The sequence below is a fragment of the Myotis yumanensis genome, unplaced genomic scaffold, assembly GCF_028538775.1.
Source record: "Myotis yumanensis isolate MYYU_CA2020_CCGP unplaced genomic scaffold, mMyoYum1.0.hap1 SCAF_16, whole genome shotgun sequence".
NCBI classification, from domain to species: Eukaryota; Metazoa; Chordata; class Mammalia; order Chiroptera; family Vespertilionidae; genus Myotis; species Myotis yumanensis.
Window position 1 is genome coordinate 25,058,117 of NW_027223767.1, and position 21,788 is coordinate 25,079,904.

Sequence of the window (21,788 nt, forward strand, 5' to 3'; positions counted from 1 at the left end):
TGATTCCACCTTTCAGCTTTCCCCAGCAATCCCAGCACCAGCCTGCAGGGCCCTACACTCCTCAGCAGAGTCCCAGCCCAGTGCGGTCTTCAGCTGTAGGACTGCATTGCCCCAAGTATCCTAGTTCCTGCTGGGCCACAGCTTCTTTGATAGCCCAAGCACTGACAGGGCCACGACCCTTTATTAGTCCAAGAAACAATAAGGCTGTGCCCCACTTGGTCATCCAAGTACCAGGCACAGGGCAATGCTTTCTTAGCTCATCATGCTGTCCTCTTTGGTTTGAGTTATAGTCCTGGATGCACCTCCCAACTCCCAAATTCTTGCTCGTGGCCTCTTCCTTATTGCTCTCCGGGTTTTAACATTGGAGTTTCTCTCTGGTTGTATTCATGCCAAGTTGCCTTGGCTCTCCCTTTTTGCCCAGGACTAAATATCTGAGCACCTTTACCTTTCACATATCTGTGTACCCCAGTTTCCTGTATTAAATTCCCCTTGTTTGAGATACCTGGAATGGTTGAGTTTTTTTTTTTTTCTCTAACTGGACCCTGACTTATATGGCAACCTTACTCCAAAGTCATTTTTCAGGATGAGAGAGCTGAGCTTTGGAGAGTAGAAATAAGTTACATTACAGCAAGGTAGGACCACGTGGTCCAGAACCCAAGTCTGCTGATGGGCAGTCCTTTATCAATCAGGGATATAATAATAATAATAATAATAATAATAATAATAATACAGGAATTAAAGAATCAGGGATATCACACTGGACTTGCTGCTGAGGAAGTGTAGAACTGAAAATGCCCACAGTGATCCTATCATGTAGCCGAGACACTGTCAAAACTTTTCTGTACAAAACAGGCCTCAGGTGGGATATGACCCCCGGGTCATAGTTTTTAACCCCTAGTCTAGCGGTTCTCAAACAGGGCCATGCATCAGTCTCACCAGGAGGGCTTGCTGCAGAGATTTCTGGACCCCACCCCCAGAGATTCCGATTCAGCAGATCTGGGGTAGAGCTGGAGAATTTCCATTTCCAACATGTCCCCAGGTGATACTGATGCTGATATACACTTGAGGAACCACTGCTCTGATCCAACTTCTCTATTTTATACACGAGAAGAAAAATGCCAGGGATATAGACTCCATTTCCTACACAAGGTCAAATAGCCAGTGACGGAGGGAATTAGGGCTTCAATCAAAAACTTATTCTAAAATTATGTAGGAAGTTCTGACTAAATCCTGGGTGCTGTGCTAGTTTCTGGATAGAAAAAGATGCATGTGACATGGGCTAGCGGTCTAGTGGAAGAAAACTGGATAACAGATGATAGAGTGTGTATGAATCCTAAGAGAATAGGAAGCAGTGGGGCCACAGAGAAGACTTCTTGAAGGAGATGACACCTGAGGCATCTTAAGGCATAAATAGTAGTCAACCAGTCAAAATAAACAGGTGGGAAGAGGAAATTCCAGGCAGGGGAACAGCTTGTGTAAGGCATGTGACAAGCAGCATAGCATCATGCCTCACAGTAGGCATTCTGGCCCTGGCTCTTATTAAATGCAAGCCTGGGTAAGTTATTTAACCTCCAAACCTCAGTGTCCTCTTCCAAAAACAGGGACACTAAAAGGACCTGCTGCATAGGGCTGATGCATGGGTTACATAAGATAATAAATATAAAGTGCTTTGGCATAGTGCCTGAAACTCAGCCAGCCTTTCATGAACATGAGCAATTGTTATTAGCATTGTGACAACTGGGTGTCAGAGCAGAATAGGTTCATAGTCATGAATAGACCTGCAATATGAGGTGTGGGTGAAGATAATGTGACAGGCAAGGCCAGACAATGAAGAAGTGTCTTCAATAGCCTCTTTGAGTGAAAAACTAGCATTTGCATTATGATGGAGGAAGGGAGAGTGATAGAGATGGATGATATGGTAAATCAAGAATGAGGGGCAGATTCTGAAAAAAAGATGATGAGGTCACTTTGGGAAATAAGTAGGATATCTAAGTGAAACTGCCTAGAGCTCAAGAAAGGTCTCGCTATGTAAATTTGGGATCTCCCAGTTGGCAGTTGAGGATCCATAGAAGTGAATCACATGACCCAGTGATATTCGGTAGAGAGAAGAGGGTGTACACCAATGCCCATACAGTCAGCATTGAGAAGTGGAAGAGAAGACTTGTGAGATATTATCCTAGCAATGAAGAGGAGAGTTTCAAAGAGATACAATCAATAATATAGATATTTCAAAGATCAAGCAAGATAGGGATCATTGAGTGACACCTGACTTTAAAACCAGGATACACAATTTTAAAATCTGCTTAATTCTAAGTGGACTGCATCAGACATTTCATACAACACCACTGATTTGCATAGAAGAAGGTAAAGGTGATAGGCAGTAATTAGTCAAAGAACCAACACATTTTTCCAAAAACAAACAAATAGAAAACTCTCCTCCTGAGACTCTAAGGAATAGTGATTTGAATTCTTTACTCCCACTTTATGCCCAAGGACCTGCCCTCTGTGATATGGCTTTAGGTGACACTAGTCCACGCTCCCTTCCCAGACATCCTTCCATGAAGACTGTCCTAGCCACGCTGATGGCCTGTATTTCCCCCATATATACCATGACTTTTCAAACCTCTATGCCTTTGGCCATTCTGTTCCCTCAGTCTAGAATTCCTTTATTTTTCTTGAAAAATTATCATATTTTAAGCTTGATTTCTGTGCCATGCCACACTCTCTGACCTTGTTCACATACCATTATCCTCTGCCCCAACACTGTTTCCTTCCTTTCTCCCTCCCTCCCTCCCTCCCTCCCTTCCTCCTTCCCTCCCTCCCTCCCTCCTTCCCTCCCTCCCTTCCTTTTCCTTCCTTCCTTCCTTCCTTCCTTCCTTCCTTCCTTCCTTCCTTCCTGAGAGGAAGGGAGAGGGAGAGAGAGAGATAGAAACAGCAATGATGAGAGAGAATCATTGATCAGCTGACTCCTGCAAGCCTCCTACTGGGGATTGAGCCTGCAACCAGGGCTTGTGCCCTGAGTGGGAATCAAACCATGACCTCCTGGTTCATAGGTCGATGCTCAACCACTGAGCAATGCCAGCCGGGCACTGTTTATTTTCTTCACAGCACTTTTTCCCAAATTATACTTCATTTGCTTACTTACCTGTTTAATCCCTGCCTCTACTCTGGAATGCAAGCATCACAAGGTGAAGGGCCACACTTGTCTAGGTCTATATTCTATCCATTTGTATCTACTGCATCTAAATGCTTGGTATATAGAAGGCACTCAATCAATAGCCATTGAATGGATAGAGAGAACAAGGTGTCATGCTTAAAAAGAATTTTAAAAATAATTTAGACACATACAAGAAAGTTCTTAAAGAAGTAATACGTTATCCTGGAGAGTTGAAGGCAATAAACTGAACTGAAGTTTGGGGAGACCAAGTAAAGAGAGAAAAGAAGTCACCAAGTACCCACTAGACACATTCCTTGTCAGTCATTTTATCCTCATACAAACATTGTGAAGTAGGTGTTATGATTCCCAGTTCATGAATGAGCCCACAGAAGCTTGGAGAGGCTACTCATTTGTTGCCCAAATCACACAGCTAATAAGTGGCAGCGCTGCGGTGAGTCTGATTCCGTGTGATGCCACGTTGCTTTCATGAATTAGAATGCCCAAGAGTAGAGCGAATTAAATGTAAAGCAGATGTGAACAGAGACTCGGTGTCCATTAATTGATCCAGTAAAGGGCAACAGAACTACCGATGCAAGAGCAGGTAAACTTGTAATTAAAAGGGTGCATCATAATTAATCATTGTGTGGAGAGAAATCGTGCAGTGAACACAACCCTGAACAATGTTTAATAGCCTAGACTTGGACCGTGACTCTGCCAACTGATAGCTGAGTTACTCTGTTCAAGTCACTCACCCACTTTGAGCCTTTGGGTCCTCAAGAGATGAAATCAGATCTGTCCTGCCTACTTACCTCAGGGGGCAAAGCATTCAACACATTTTGCAAGCGTTCTGAAAATTGAGACAGGCTCCACATACTAAGGGATAATTAATTCTAGTCCTCCTGACTGCTTCCCTGCCCTACACTCTTTGAGACATTTTTCTTACAAATTTTTGCTTATCCTTTTCTTTTTGTCTTAATCATACTAATGTGCTTGCAATTAAGGCCATGGTGTTCCTCTGAGCCCTATTTAGAATTAATTCTAAAAAGAGATGATGTCTTTCAAGAAACATTCCAAATACTATAGTAGAATTTTGGCTGGGGTTGGGGGGTGAGAGGTTCAGGAGGCCCGTTGGGCCACAAAACATCTATGCGGTCATATGCAAATACTTTTCCTTCTCTTAGTCTCACTTTCTTCACCTCTAAAATGAATTAAATTAAATGATTTCTAAAATTGTTCCCAACTCCCACATTTTATGATTACTCTTGTGTAATCAATTTGATGTGTGAAATGTGGTTTAATCATTCCCCCTTTTTCCAACCTGGTTCTTAAGAATCTGGAGAAATATTTATTTTCCTGCCACTGAAATGATTCTGAGATTGAACATACATATAGACCACTTCTCTGTCCATAAGTATCCTTATTACAGCATTAAAGCCTAGGATGAGCAACTTTCTCCTCTAAATATTAGATTGATTCTACATTCTCACTGTTGATAGGGATTTAAAAAATACTTTTATTCCTTATAGCTGGCACTCGATAGGAAATTTCAGAGGAGAAGTGATCATCTTAAACAATAGGCACTTGCTTTAATTCAGAGAACGAAAGTTACACTGATATTTTAATCTGATATCAGCACAAACGTTCACCCAAAGTTCAGACAGATGGATGAACCATGGCTTTCTGTGATTACCTCTGCAACCCATACATCAATGGGGTGAGAAATAAATGTGTTTTATATTACCTGTGGTTCAGCTAGGCCTAGAAATTAAATCTCTCCACATTACAAAAAACCTTAATACCAGTTTACACTGCATTAACAGAAGTCTAGTTAGATGCCATGGGAAACAATTGACCCATTCACTCTGTATTTAGAATATTTATTTCTGGCAATCACATTTGAGTGTAAAAGTAACACATTAGAGTTTCTCTAAAGAATAATGACTAATTTGGTGAGAGGGTCTGAAAGCCATGCTCTATAAAAAAAATCAGAGGATTTTAATCCAGATAAAAAAGACTTGAAGGGAACCTCATAATAGTTGTCAATTACTTAAATACCATATATTCTATGTGATTCAGGGGGACAAAGCAGATAAATAGGAGGGAGAGAAAGAAAGAGATATTTGGCTGAACAGTACAGAGAAGGTTCTAAGTAATCAGACTCTCCTTTATTAGAACAGGTCTCCCCAGAGGTGGCACTGACTAGACACAGAACATGTGTGAGCAGAGTGTGGGTGGTCACCTTTCAGAGATACTATGGTTGGGAAATAACAAAGATTCCTTATAGCATTAAGATGAACACCCTACCCCCCTCTTTTTGAGTTATTCTTGAGTGACCTTCTAAATCAACAACTTAGAAAAACTACATCCCTGTTGGAGAGAAAGTGTGGCTTTCATTGCTCAATTATAACTATGGAGCTCTAAGTCCAAGTCAATATTAGGTTATCAATACTGGTCTACATATCAGTCCTCATTTTTGTTTTGCACTAATGATGTTTTCTATGTTAGAGGTACTTGGACTCTCAGATCCTCTTCCATCATCATAATTTGCTCTTCGGTTTGCTTTTAAGAACTTCTCTGCATTCTATAGATGTTGAGTGCAGATCTCAAAATAGAGATTATATGAAGAAACTTTCACTTCTGGCCATATTAGGAATGGGTCTCCCTAATCCCAGGTGAGACTACAGGATGCTAAGAAGTACTGAGGCAGAATATTAGAGCCAGACTATCTGGGTTGGAGTTCCAGCTCTATCATTTACTATGTGACATGGAGAAAAACACTAAACTTTCACATGCCTCCATTTCTCTGTTTTTAATTGGGGCTAATAATCATAACCACTTCATGGGATGGTTGTGAGGAATAAATGAGTTAACATTTGCCAAATGCTTGGAATCATGCCTGGCACGAAGTTAAGGGTGGTATGAGTGTTTGTTAACTCAAACAAATGCTTAAGGGTGGTCCCATGTTAACATGAGTTGTCATAGTTGGTAAACTTCCTCCTGCTCTGCCCATCTAAAATGTTGGCTTTTCTTGGTTTCTAATCTGTTTTTGAGCTATAATTTCTCTTTAGGCAATCTCATTCACTCAGTGGTTTTTTTGTTTTTTTAAGAGGAAAGTCTATTTAATAATTTTTAATAGATATATATAAAGGGCAGAAATAGCATTTAAAGTTCCATGTTTAAATTATAGCTTTTTCCCTTTTCGGTGGTATGGTGATGGGAAAGACTGTCAGTCACCTGGAGCCTCAGTTTCTAGATCTAGAACAAGGTGTTAATGATGCCTTCTTGACAAGATTGTCCTCAGAGTTAAAAAAAAATACAGAAAATGCCAATGGTTTTCAAAGTGGTGACTATTATTTGGGAATCATCCTTTTGATATACATGATACTAATTAGACCTATGCTAAAATTAAGTGAAAGGTTAACATTTTCAGTATTTCTTGAATGGAAAAAATTTTAGGATATTGATAATAAACATAGTAGGAATCTTAAACTTTGGTAATGGAGTAAAATTAAATCAACCTGGATAATCTTTAAAATTTTTAAATAATTTTAAAATTTTCCAATTATAGTTGTATTCAATATTACAATAGTTTTAGGTGTACAACATAGTGATTAGATATTTATGCAACTTATGAAGTGATCACCCCAATAAGTGGTCAGTGGTTTTAAATGCTATTTGTATGTGGGCAGGAGGCCAATGTACATATCCCGTTAGATCTCTCTTGCCACCATCTTGCCTCCTCTTGAATGTTTCACAGGCAAGTCAAAGTAAACATGGTGAAGACAGAATATTGGACTCTCTTCACTCCAAACCCATACTTGTCACAGTTCACCAATCCAGATAATGGCACCACAATCACTGAGTTATTCAAACCCAAATTTTAAGAAAAAGTAGCTGCCCTAACACAAAATGCATAACCAAAAATTGGGAAGTATAAATATGCTGTGATACTGATATACTATAAAATGCCATATATAATGAATAATAATTATATTACTTACATATTTTCATATGGATGGGATAAAAGTGTAAGTTTTTCTGATCAACCTGGGTAGCATTTTCCCAGGAAAAATAAATGCAAGAAAGGCATGATCTACACTGAGTGGCCAGAAAATTATGACCACCTGACATTTGTAGGCAAATTAGCCGTACACTGCATCGTATGGATATGGAAGCCGAAGGCCTGTTTGAATACCTTTGCTGTCTGCAGTTACCAAGATAAAACGTCTCCAATTTGCACAGGAACACAAGGATTGGACAGTTGAGCATTGGAAAAAAGTCATGTGGTCTGACGAATCACGTTTCCAGTTGCATCATGCAGATGGCAGAGTGAGAATTTGGCAGAAACAGCATGAAAGCATGCACCCCATATGCATGAGTACAACCCTTCAAGCTGGTGGGGGCAGTGTTATGGTTTGGGGCATCTTTTCCTGGCATGATTTGGGCCCTTTAATTCATGTGGAACAACGTCTGAATAGCACAACAGACCAAAGGATCGTTGCTGATCAAGTTCATTCTATCATGTTGATGGCGTATCCCAATGGAGATGGCTTCTTCCAACCAGACAATATGCCATGCCACGGTACTTGTATTGTGCAGGAGTGGTTTCAAGAACATGAGGGAGACTTTACCTTGCTTAGGTGGCCCCCACAATCACCAGATCTCAATCCAATTGAACATTTGAGGGATGAAGTTAAAAGAGCCATCAGGCAGCTGGTTCCACAACCATCAAATCTCACAGAATTGGACAGTGCTATTCATCAGGCATGGTGTCAGATTCCTCGCATAACCTTTCAACATCTTGTGGAGTCAATGCCAAGAAGAATCCCCGCAGTATTGAAGGCAAAAGGTGGCCCAACAAAGTACTGATGGGGTGGTCAAAATAATCTGGCCACTCAGTGTGTGTGTGTGTGTGTGTGTGTGTGTGTATAAATATATATATATATAAATTAGAGGCCCGGTGCACAAAATTTGTGCACTCGGGGGGAGGGGGGGGTCCCTCAGCCCAGCTTGTGTCCTCTCACAGTATGGAAGCCCCCGGGGAGCAGGCCTAAGCCGGCAGCCAGACATCCTTAGCATTTCCATGAGCCCAGCTCAGGGCTTCTGGCTGAGTAGCGCTCTCCCTGTGGGAGCACACTAACCACCAGGGGGCAGCTCCTGCATTGAGCGCCTGCCCCCTGGTGGTCAGTGCACATCACAGCAACTGGTCATTCTGCTGTTCAGTCGATTTGCATATTAGCTTTTTATTATATAGGAGATATATATATATATATATATATATATATATATTAGAGAAATATGCTAATTAACCAGGATGCCATAACAGGTTGACCAGACAGGAGGAGGTTGCCTGCGCAGCATCGGGGCAGGACGGCAGGGGCCTCTGCATGCCTGCACCGGGGGAGGGCCTGATCAGCAGTGGCCGTGGTTGCTTCAAGGGCTGGAGAGGGAGGCAGGGCCGGACCGGCGACTCGAGGCAACTTGAGGGTGGGCGGAGCTGCGTGATTTCTAATTGCGCACTGGGTTCCTAGTTTAAATATAGAACACTCTAAAATGAGGCATAATTCTGGGCAACTGCTACAGTGTTAGAAAGATCTTTCTGGAGAGAAAAAAAAAACAGTCAAATCTCCGGGAGTGCCCGGCCAGCATAGCTCAGTGGTTGAGCATCCACCTATGAACCAGGAGGTCATGGCTTGATTCTCGGGCTGTGGCACAAGTCCGGGTTGTGGGCTCGATCTGCAGTAGGGGGCATGTAGGAGGCAGCCAACCAAAGATTCTCTCTCATCATTGATATTTCTATCTCTCTCTCCCTCTCCCTTCCTCTCCCTAAAATCAATTAAACATTTTTTTAAAGGAGAACCATTGACAATTGGAGCCCTGGCTGAAAAGGAGCCAATGGTTTGGCACTTGGCAGGAAAAGGTGACCTAATTCTATTCCCTGAGGAGAGAGGACATGTTGAAGGGCAATTTGGAGTTGGAATGCAAAAATCATCACAGCTGTCATGGGGGCCAATCATAAGGAGGCATGGAATGGGTTGGGGGTGGGGGAAAGGAGATCCCCCTTCCAGCTCTTATCAATACACTGGGACCCTAAAATCCAGTCTGGAATGGGAGGAGGGGAGTTGGCTCCTTCCTTTTGCCAAATATGCAAAGTTCAAAGCATCCCATGCTGGATACTTGCTGCATAAAGCTTTTGCTATATAGTCTGTCTTTTTGTGAATGTTATAGAAGCTAACATTCTGGAGCAATATAGTCTGTCTTTTTGTGAATGTTATAGAAGCTAACATTCTGGAACAAAGACCGCAGGCACCTTCCTGTCATCCTCTTATAGATGTAAGAAGTAGGATTCCTGGTTGGGGGTTATAGTCTTGCTGCTTTTGATTGTCTTCCACCTGACAAGGAATGTATCACCCGAGTGTGAAGCATCCTGCTGGCAATTTTGCAAACACCCCATTATCACACAACAACTCAATGAGCAGTATTTACCCTGACAAGGTACCTCCCAACAGCTCACCAAGCTGCTTTTCAAAGAAGTTGTCTCTGTGGCCTGTGAAGGTAAGTGAGGCATGTCTTTCAAATGGGAAGCTGTGCCAGGAGGAGGGGAGAACGGGTTTTAAGCTAGCTAGGAAGCCAGGAGATAATGAGGCCAATGCCACGGATGTTAACTCAGTTAGCATCACTCAGAGAAACCCGGTGTTTCTCTGCCAGAAGGCAGCTGTGAACTCTGCTGTTGGGTTTCCCACCCCTTCGGATGGCTTTTCTGTGATTGTAAAGTTACTAAACCTAAGGCTGTATACAGTGGCATACCTCAAGTATTTGACTCAGGAGTAGATCATTTGTTTCAATGTCCCCTCTCTCAAAAAACAATTATTTCCAATAATAACCCCATACAACATTCGATAACAACTATTTTTCTTCAGTTTGAAGACAAACAACAACTTTAAAATTTCAAGGATAAAAGCATTCTTTTTCGGGTTCAATCAAATATTGCATGGATGAGTTGATAACTGCCGTTAGGAAACAAAAATATTATGCCTTGCAGTTCACTTTTTGCTTCAGTGTTTTAAATTTTAAGTACACACGAAAACTCCAAATAGTCCCCCAGAATGACATAATTGAAGTAATTCACTTTGTGGGTCTTTGCGTGTACAATCGCCGTGCTGGCGTCATTTATTTTGTATCAACTGTTTAAATTCAGGAAGGAATACGTGCTACTATGGGGATGGTGACAGGGTCTGCCCTACAGTGAACTCCACCAATTCTGGACCCTTAGCATTGTCCTCTGGGAACAAATGCATGTAGATGAGTCCCTGTGTGCTAGAAGCTAATAGAATAACTGAGAATCCCCCTAATTAACTTCTTTGTAGACACAGTGCTTATTAAAGGATAAGTAACAAAAATGCACTCATTTAAAGATTACACATTTGTTATTAAAACACAACAGCAACCACAGGCATTGTTTAGAGCTCAGACCAATACAATTTTTTTTTTCACAGAGAGGTTATTTTATCACTGGCATTCTTAGAATTTCTAGCAATGGGGGGGGGCGGGGGGGGGGGCGGGGGGTGGTAATAAAAAGCAGATCGAACGTTTGGTGGGTTTCAGTATTGTTATTAAATTCTCTACAGCTGATGTGTTCCCTTCTGCCTGTACCCAGAGTGGACCCCTGCCAATGAGCCTCCCTGGGTACGCCTCTGACTGGCTAGGTCTAGAAGGTTCCCAAGAGGTGGACTGGCTAGAGATACTTGTGGTGATTGAACCAGGGATTAGCGTGTGGTACTAGGAGAGCCATGTACCTCTGGAAAGGTTTGCTGCAAAAGCCCACCCAACAGGAGTGCTCCCCATTGGATGGCTGCAACCTGACAACAAACAGACCTTCTTTGGAGTGGAGCCAAAGGGAGGCTTCATGTGCGCCTGTGCTCAAGCTGCATCTTTGTGTACAATGTGCTATTGTTAACACACCGTTAAAAGGTCTCCAGGGCGTCCTTGGATTAGAGGGAGGTACCAGGACCTCAGAGTAGTGGTATAACGAAGCTAGTCTCTTCCTGGCAACCTTAAGTAGCCCAATGCAACATTATGCTAACAAAAATAGCAATACCTTTGTGTGCTCTCAAGAGTCCATAAGGCACATCTAGGTCTAGTACATAACTTCATTTTTACAAAAACGTTTCTGATATAGGTTTTACTATCCTTATTTTACAAATGAGTCAACCGAGGTTCTGAGAAGGTAGGTGATTTGCCAACAACATACAGTCGGTGCATGACGGGGTGGGACACAAAAGCACGATATTCTGAGCCCAGTGCACTCTCTACCACACACCTCTAGAGTTTGGTAATAGTAGGCACTGCCATAGATGAGATGATAAATAGGAGTGCCTACTGCTTACAAGAAGTTTACAATCTGTTATTTAGCAGAAGATCAGATTCCATTACATTTAATCTGCCAGGTACGTCCTTTTCCATCTTGTTCACCTAACATATACTTACATATTTTTTAAGACCTATTTTCCCTGGCCGGTGTTGCTAAGTGGTTAGAGCATTAGCCTGTGCACTGAAGGGTCACTGATTTGATTCCCACTCAAGGGAATGTACCTGGGCTGCAGGTTTGATTCTTGGTCCTAGTTGGGAGGCAGCCAATCAATGTTTCTCTCACATAGATCTCTCTCTCTCTCTCTCTCTCTCTCTCTCTCTCTCCCTTCCCTCCCTCCTTTATACTCTCTCTAAAAATCAATGAAAAAAAAATACCCTTGGGTGAGGATTAACAACAACAACAACAAAAGAGACCTATCTCAAGAGAAGTTTTCATCTGTGAAGCCTTCTCTGATCCCAAAGGCAGAGTTCGTTGTTTTCTCCTGTGTCCCCACTCCCATCTCACATCCCTGACCAGGTAAATGGTAATTTCTGGTTGGCCCATCTGTCTCTAAACTTGTCAAGGCTCTCTTTAAGATCAGGAGCATTAGTTTATTCCCATTTGGATCCCCAATGTCTAGCAGGGTGTTTGGCATTTATCAGGCTCTGAGTAAATTTTAATCTCCACACATCCCAATTTCTGGGAAAAATTATACCTAAGATATTTATAATTGAGGGTGATGAGTCAGTGTAACATCACCCTCATATACTGAGGTGAATGTCTCCATTATATTCTACTTGCTTTCTCTTAGAGAAGAGAGATCAGAAATCTGGAGAGACACACTTACATCACCGACTCCATTTCCAAACACTGATATTGAGAATATAACACAATTATCCTGTGAATAAAATCAATATTCTATTTCTTAATGCTGCTAAATATATCTCCCAAACCAATCATGTATCGCATTAGCAAAGTCTTAGAGAATACTGGAGCCAGAATGGGTCTTTGAAAAATGTCACTCAACATCCTGATTTTATAAGTGGGGAAATCAAGACACTGAGATACTAAGTGACTTGCCTAAGATTTCATGGAATAGTCAAGCCAGCATGCACTTGCTGATATTCCTTGCTGGTTCCATGACCCAAAGGAGGAAGAAGATTGGTAATGACAAAAGCACAGTTCAGGGATGGAGACTGGGGTGTGCACCCACTGACTCCCTGCTCAAGGGAATTCAGCATAAAACAAGAACTTACACAATAAGAACTGACTGGCTCCCACAGCAGAGGGTATTCCCTTGACCAAACAATATGCCACAAGACTCTGTCAAATGCAAGTTTTCTCTCTTAGAGAAATTAAAATTAAATACTATACCCAAACAAGGCTTGTGTATATTATTGTAGCAGAGAAATTGATGTCATAAAGTGGGGTATTAAGATGTGCTTGATATTAGAACATCTGGCCTCTAGAATTATAGATATACTAGAAGCCCGGTGCATGAAAATTCATGCACTGGAGGGGGGTCCCTCAGCCCGGCCTGCCCCCTCTCACAGTCCGGGAGCCCTCAGGGGCAGGAGGCGACCTGGCAATCAGGAGAAGGCGACACCCCCATCACACCTCTGCTGCTGCCACTGCCGGCAGCGCAAGCCTCGACTGGCCCTGGTTACCTGAGCCTCGGGCAGCCCTGCACGGCTGGGCAGCTGCCATCCGAGGCTTGCCTGTGCCTTGGGCCAGACCTGGGTAGGCCTGGCTTTGCCGCACACCTCGGGGCGGGCCCGGCCTTGCCGCATGCCTGCCACTCTGGCGGGGCTGAGAGGACTGGGCACTGTCATCTTGTGGATGTGGGTGCTGCCATCTTTGAGGGCATGGCAGTCAATTAGCATATTCCCTCCTTATTGGCTGTAGGCGCTGACATCTTTGAGGGAGTGATGGTCAATTAGCATATTCCCCCTATTGGCTGTGAGCTCCACCATCTTTGTGATGACATGACGGTCGATTAGCATATTCCCTATTTATTAGATTGGATATATATATATCTTTGGATGTAAGATAAATGTGTATTGTTTTGAGCCCCTATTTGTGTTCATTTGTACAGCAACCACAGGAAACCAACAGAATGATTTTACATAACTCTCAACTGGGGTGCATTGAAGGATGCTGGAGGATAGGTAAGCTTGGGGGCTATGGGACCCTCTTCAATTTAGAGTGAGTGGGGGTTGGAGTGGCCACGTAGTGAATATCTGAGGGGAGAGAACCTATGTCCTGTGTTTCACTTGATACCATGGTCAACAGAACCTGTGGGTCAAAGATGGAGTAGGAGGTCGGGAACAGGGCGGGAAGCAAACCCTGAGCCTGAGCCAGAGGCCAAAAGGCAAGGTCACTAAACACAAGGACGTGGGCCCTAGTGGGGAGACACATGAGAAGCTAGGTTCTAGGGCCAGAGGGTAAAAGAGCCAGGGAGAGGAGGGCAGGGGGAAAAGTTGGAAGAGCAATTTGGGGTGACATCTGGATGGGCCCCTGAGTGCTGCTGTCCACAGGAGTCTCTATATACCTTGTCCTGCCCAGTTGACTGAATGGTTTCCGCATCTGAACAATGGACTACAGCACCACTCTCTAACACAGTGATTCTCAACCTGTGGGTTGCGACCCCTTTGGGGGTCGAACGACCCTTTCACAGGGGTCGCCTAAGACCATCGGAAAACACATATATAATTACATATTGTTTCCAGTAGCAAAGTTACAGTTATGAGGTAGCAACGAAAATAATTTTATGGTTGGGGGTCACCACAACGTGAGGAACTGTAGTAAAGGGTTGCGGCATTAGGAAGGTTGAGAACCACTGCTCTAACACATTGAAAGAAGCCTGGGAGTCATGTATTAAATTCCCCCTTCTCTCTCACCCTCTATATCTGTTGTAAATATGAGAAAAGTGGCCAAGAAATCTTAGGTGGGGTGGGGGAAGCCCGCTCTGGTTTTCTCTTGAGGATATTTTTCATGTAAAGGCAACACAAGCAATATCCCACCCAAAGAACATTATTACCTACTTCTCAATTTGAAGACACTACGCTAGAACAATGTCTACTCATATTGGAAGGTCACAATGGTGTACACGCCTCCATCTGAGAGGTGGTGGGATTTAGGAAACACTGGGATTTCAAATGTGAGTAGGTCAAATTTTGCAGATGTAAATGAGGTCCCCAAAGGTGACACTGAGTTGATCAAGAGAGAGATTACTCTGGGTAGGCCTAACTTTAAAAAGAGAGACAAGGCCTTCCCAGAAAGGAAGGGAAAGATTTGAGGCAGGACACTTTGCTGTTGGCCTTGGAGAAACCATCAGCCATGTTGTGAACTACCGATGGAGAATGGACACCTTGTACAGCCTAGGGCCACTGTCCTATAACCCCCAAAGAATTGAATCCTGTTAAGGACCTGCAAAAACTCAGCCCCAGATGAGAATACAGCTGCACTGACACCTTTGGCAGCATTGTGAGCCCCTGAGCAGAGGACCCAGTGAAGCCGTACTTGGACTTCCTGACCCAGGAAACTGTGGGGCAATCAATGTGTGTCGATTTCAGCTATTAAATCTGCGGCCTCTTGTTACACAGCAATAGAAAAGTAATATTTAGTTTTCTAACTAGTAGGCACCATTTACTATGTGGAGGAATGAGAGTCATGCATGACCCTAGGCCAGCCATCCTAGACAGCAAGCATCCCCTACTGGGAGAACTGCTGGGAGAAACGCGAGCTCTTGTTTGTCTTACCAGTGTCTAATATAAGCCTTTCTTGAGCAAACAAAATTGGCCATTTTGAACAACACAGGTAATTAGGCATTACTGCTAAACCACAGGTGGCTGCCAACAGGTGTAATTATCCTCATCTTCTAACAATCTTAAGCTTTTAAAACTGCCCAACAAGGAAGGGTTGGAAATTGCATGTTGAACGAGCTGATTAGCCTGGGCGAACCATTCCTACTCGATTTTAAAGAACACACCAGAGGATGGCGCCATTGAGTCAAAGCACCCTTCTGCCATCCTGGTCAGAAATGAAGCTATGAATTCCTCTATTCATCATTCAGACAGTTAGAAACTCAGTGTCATGATCCCATGGTGTTTGTCATATCTCCGAGGAAGAGTAAATTTCTTATAACTGTTTATTGTCCTCCCATTATTCCTAGGATCTCTACGCGGACACTTGAAGTGTGGCCATCTCTTTTTTGAAATCCTAGCTCCTAGCATAGTGCCTCCACTAAAGGGAATGCCCAATCTCCCTACTGTTTTGGAAAAATGAAATGTGAATAGATAGTATTTGGCACACAGTTTTCTGAAATGTGTTAAATGTGTGTATATATTTATGCTAAATTATAAATGTGTTATGTACATGTGTGAGAAAGAGATATATACTTTAAATGCTATTAAACAAATCCCACAATTAACCCATTTTTGTTTCTGTTTTTTGTTTTTTTTGTTTTGGTTTCACAGTTCTAGTATAGGTGCTTACCATCTGTTGCCTGGATGATTTTTAAAAAATGAAAAAAAAAAAAAAAAAAAAGGAAAAGAAAAAAACCCAAAAACCTCATGATGCCCCACACTGGGGATCGAGCCCAAAACCTGAGCATGTGCCCTGACCAGAATCGAACCATCACTTCCTGGTTCATAGGTCAACACTCAACCACTGCACCATGCCGGTTGGGTCAATACCTCTATTTTTAAAGGGATTGTATCTTAGCTCTTGTAATTGGAACACAGAGAGTTTCATGGTCTGGCCTCTAAGGACCTTGCTGGCCTTCTCACACATCCGGCTTCACTATGTACCCTGCCCTTTAGATACTCAGAAGTACCCACCATCCCTCAAGTGCATTTTCAATCTTCTTTGCCCGTGCTGTTTATTCTGACATTCCCTACCCTCTCCTTCTCCATTTGGAATAATCCTAAACACTGTCAGGACCCAGTTCCAACTTCTTTCCTCCCACGGTGTCCTGAGAAACCTGAACCTGGAAGAATGCATTGGGTTGCAAGTGACAGAAAGCCTGATTCGAAGTGGCTCCAACAATAAGAGGTTTGTTTTCTCACTTAAGAAAATCAATGCTGAGGCAATGCCGTGGTTAACTCAATGCTCAATGGGCCATAAAAGATGCGGGTTCTTTCCAACTTTCTGTTCTGCCATCACTAGTGTGGCTTTTGTCCCCAAGTTTGATCAGCAGGCTTTCCCTCACAAGCCATGGATAGCCCTGTTTATCATATGTTCACGTCACAAGTGAGAAAAGGGACTCGAAGAGAAGCTTGGTAACTTGCTTAGCTCTGCACCGCGAATGTAGTGAACTCTACAGAACAGGAGAAGATGACATCACATCGATCATGTGGATGAGCCAGGTGACCTAGGGCACTGCTCTTTCCACTTGCCACCAATTACAAAGACCCCAACTGACACTTGAGGTCATCTGTTCTCAGTGCCTGAGCGAGGACCCCACATTGGCTCCTCTTGAAAGCTTTCTTTTTTACCCTCTCATTTTTAGCAGTTAAAACACTTTGAAATATCTCACCTGCCTTCCCTTCCATCCTTCTCTTGAACATTCTTGCTCTTCCCCTTGCTTTTCTCCCCACTAAAGTCTTCATTAAACACCCCAGAGGGATGGGGACCATGACTAGAATAAGAGGAGTGGGGAAAGGCAGGGACCCTCCACCTTGCTTCTAAACTAAAGTCACAGTACGTTTCTGCCTCCAACCCGTCTCCAGTTCCCTCCCCCGACGCTGACAGCATCTTCTTTGCCTGTTATTTTTAGCTGGTGCTTGGTCCAATCTGCTAAGTGCTGACCACGGATGCTCCTGGAGTGACATCAATGACAGCATGCATCCCAGCAGGCCACATGGCCATGGCCATCCTCTCCAGACTCCCTGCTTCACTCATGTTAAGAAACGGCTCTCTCTCACTTCACCAAATTCCAGCAGACACAGCTTCAACCCTCAGTCCTCCATCACCCTCTCCTTGATAGAGCCACCTGCAGGTGGTAGGACCTTGGGATGGAAACTCAGATGGAAAAAGGCGGTCTTGGTTAAATTGCCACTCGCTCCATACACTTTCTCCTGATGGAGTATTCATCTAACGCGTAAGTCAGAGTATGCTGCCTTTTGCAATACAGTCCATGCCATGTAGCAAATGCAAAACTCTGGAAATAATACCGTATTTCATTCAAATTCTTTTCTTATAAATGAGAGTAAATATTTTACCTGGAACAAAGCTTCCCTGGACCACCTCCTTGTACGCCCACCAGCCTTCATGGATTTTTGGTGAATTCTGTTGAGCTAAAGGAAAAACAAGAGAGAGTAAGATAATAGCAGAGAATTACTGTGTCCTGCCTGTCAAAGCAAGAAGTGTGAATATATATAAAATAATACTTTTCTCCCCAAAAGTCCTACTAACAGCAACCCTCTCCCTCCTTCTGTTCAATTAGATCATTATCCTGTAAATATGTTGTCATGGAGTATTATAAGAAGCACTCAAGATATTTCTATTTAATAGAAATAGAGTAAAATTATATATTTAAGCCTATTTGAATTCCCCTGTCATTCATCTCTACCTCTGACTCAGCCCTTTTCTTCTTCTGTTCCCTTCACACACACACACACACACACACACACACACACACACCCTCTGCTGGAATTGAGAGGAGGCTGATTCCATCCACAAGCCAGGCAAAAATCCTGCATATGCACAGAACTCTTAGGAACAGAGAGGTAGGGAGTTTGATGAAAGAGCTAAAATAGAAGTAGGAAGGGTGCAATCAGCCAGCTCTCCTCAGTTCCAAGAAGAATGAAGATAAGAATGTAAATAATCATGGTGAGGGCTTTGGACATCATAGGGAGAAAGAGCAGAAATCCCAAGAAACTGGAACATCTCACAGAGATCTGTGAGCTCATACTGACATGGCCTCAGAACCATCTGACATTTATGACAGCTGATGGGCGAACTGGGGCTATACCATTTCATATGGGGATACACCCCAAAGTATGGTGACACATACTCTTGTGCTGAACCCTTCACCAATTAAACTGCATTCACATTTCAGCTCTTAGTCCCATTGGAGGAAAACAATGTAATTTCAGATCATAATTATAATTTGTCTAGTATATAGTAAATGTTATAACTCTGCTTGAATGTCCTTTCTTTAAATCTTGCTCTTTTTTCAGTCTCCCTGTTCAGACTCCTCATTCAGGGTCAGAGAAAACAATACAAAACAATGGGTTTGAAAGCAATGCTTTGAATAGTGAGAGGATCTGCTGAGTTCCTTTAGCTTCCATGTGAGCTGCAATTGCTTAGCTCCAAGTATCTTCCCCTGTACAGAGGAGATACTTTTTTCTGTCTATGACAATAAGACCCCTGAGGCTTGCAGCTCTGTCATGAAGGAGGGTTTATGACATAGGACAAGTAAAAGAGAAGCCCACTTCTCCTGGAGCTGACAGTGGGGATAGGAGATTTTAGGAACAAATAGAAGAGGAACAAATATCCTATTTAAGGCTCTGGAAAAGACAGCACATTTCAAGGTGAATCAAAGTAGAGTGAATTTGCCAGTACTTTGACTTCCCACATGGCATGGATGGAGGCCAGATGTTCCCATAGCCCTTGAGGAAGATCCTGCAGGCAGCTGAGTTGAAAGCCAGTGCATCTGTACTGGGGCAGAAGACAAAGGGGGAAGTGACTTCAAGCAAAGGCTGGAGGGATTCTGCCCAGCCAGGGAGCCAAGAAAAAAGAGTCCACAGAGACTCCAGGTATTAGTAGCACCAGGGAAAGACGAGGAGATGTGAAGGCAGCCAAGGAGACCATTCAGTATGACCAAGCCGAGGTACCAGATCAAGAGTAATATGCTTGCAAAGTTCACGAAGTAGGTGGACAAAGGACATTTCTCTACAGTTCAGAATGATTTTGATTCTCCCACTGACCTTGCCACTGCTTATAATTCACCCTCCTATTCTTTCCCAACTCACTAGAAGGTCCTCAGAGGAGCTAGAGGGGAATCTCAAGGGCTAAGAAATCTGTGAGATCAGGTGTCCCCTAATGCATTCAAACACAGTGGCCCTGTTTTGAAGCAAGCACCTTGTAATACACACCTGGATGATAATTAAATTCATAGACAGTACATCCTAATGGAGGGAAAAGAACTGATATTTCAGCATACCTCTGCTGGACATGGAGCATGTCCCAGGCCTGGAAAAGATACACATGTCTGAAAGCTCAAAAGCACTGAACTGTGGACATCATCTAATGGCTTTGCATCAGAGATTAGTCAGGAGGGATTTCCTTATCAAAAAGGAACTTCTGAATCTCATCAAAAATCACCAAATTTTACCCCATCAGGATCTTTGCCTGTCATTTGAACAACTGAAACCATAAACAGCCTTCTCTTTCATTCTCAGAGCCAGCTGTTGGAGAAGCTACATTCTCTTGCATATATTTAATCATTCCAAGAAAAGATCTACAAAGCTCTCAAAAATTGTTGTTTTACATTAATTTTTTTAACCAAGTAGTTTTATTTAAGATTTTTAACTGATTTTTTTAAAGAGAGAGGAAGGGAGAGGGAGAGAGAGTGAAACTTTGGTCAGCTGACGCCTGTACCCCTCGCCCCCGCCCCCAGCCCCGCCCAAGGAATTGAGCATGCAAACCAGGCATGTGCCCTACCTGGGAATCAAACCATCAAACCTTTGGTGCACTGGATGATGCCCAGCCAATTGAGACACATCAGCTAGGGCTATCAAGTAGTTTTACAAAAACTGTTGTTTACAGTATTTACACATATTCATTTTGAAAAATAAACATAGTGCTTTAGTTATAAAATATAAAGGAGAACTAAAGGAACTATAATCAATGATATGTTTTTCAATATGTAAATGCTTTAGCATGAGGCACTATAAGAGAAACTGGCAAACTATCGCCAGCTGGCCAAAGATGTCCCATGAATTGTTTTTGATCTGCTCAGGCGCTAAGAATGGCTTTACATTTTTAAATAGTTGAGAGAAAAAAAATCAAAGAATAATAATTCTTTTGACATGTAAAAATCATACTAAATGCAAATTTTAGTGTCCATAAATCAAATTTTATCGACACACAGACACGCCCATTTATTTATATAATGTCTGTGGCTGCTTTCCTACTACAGCAAAGTTGAATGGTTGCAACAGAGACCGTTTGGCCACAAAGTCTAAAATATTTCCTACATGGCTCTTTACTGAAAAGTTTGACTGCTAACTTACACACGTAATTTCAAATATATATATATACACATATACATATATATGTATATATAATTAATGTAATGCTTTAACTATAATATAAAGGGTAAATGAAGAGATAAATTACAATAAAATATGTATTTCAATTTGTAAATACTTGGGTATGATGCACTAGGAGATACAATGAAGCAGTTGGATGTTTGGCTGAAACAGGTGGGAATAATGAGGTTGTATTGTACTGGAGATCCCAGGACCCACAAGCAGCGCTCTCTCAGTGGGTGTGATTTTCCAAAATAGTGAACCGACTCTTGGCAAAGTTTGGAACAAGATGAAATACCACCCTCCCTTGATTTACATGGTTTTTGCATTGCCGAAGAACTGGTATATCAAAGCTCTGTAAGAGATGCTTTATGTTCGGATGCAAAATGAAGTGCAACTGTAGGCTCAGATAGAGAACATAGTTTTCACTCACTTGAATGTTGGCGGGGACATGGGGCAATTTATCACTGCTTGGAACTGTCAACTGTGCCGCAGAGTATAGTTTCTGTGGCCCCTGGGTTGGAGCTCCTTGGATCCTGTCTCACTGAAACAATTTCGAGTTGCCTCACCCATTTCCAAATCTTCCTCTGGGAACAGTGGCACCCCTCTTGACAATCACTGACCCACAGGGGCTATATATAGCACTATTTTTACGTGCTAAATGAGATAGAGTGAAACATTAATCAGAAGAGGATGTTTTAACTAAATGGATAAAAGACACATCTTTCCCTATGTATCTGAATTGCAGTGCCGTGTGCACCCCATTACATATTCAAAAAATTTTTTTCTAATTTTTCCTGCCATTTGACTGTATCCTAAAGAAGCTGTCCTTTCCACCAAAGGTTAAAGCAATGAGGAAAAAGAAAAAGCAAGGGGAGGGTAAACGGGGGATGAATAATGACTGAAGGAGGCTTGACTCTGGTGGTGGACACTCAATACAATATACAGATGATGGATTACAGAGTTGTACCCCTGAAACCTATGTAACTTTATTAACCAATGTCACCCCAATAAATTCAAT

At 42.6% G+C, this 21,788-nt stretch overlaps 1 protein-coding gene across 2 annotated transcripts in view; it reads right to left on the reverse strand.

Annotated features, from left to right (window-relative positions):
* CA10 (carbonic anhydrase 10) overlaps nucleotides 1-21,788 on the reverse strand; it is a 364,718-nt gene that overhangs the window by 276,150 nt on the left and 66,780 nt on the right. For both annotated transcript variants that reach the window (XM_070394374.1, XM_070394373.1), the window contains exon 3: nucleotides 17,732-17,806. In XM_070394374.1, the coding sequence (XP_070250475.1) occupies nucleotides 17,732-17,806 (75 nt within the window). The remainder of the gene's footprint in view (nucleotides 1-17,731; nucleotides 17,807-21,788) is intronic.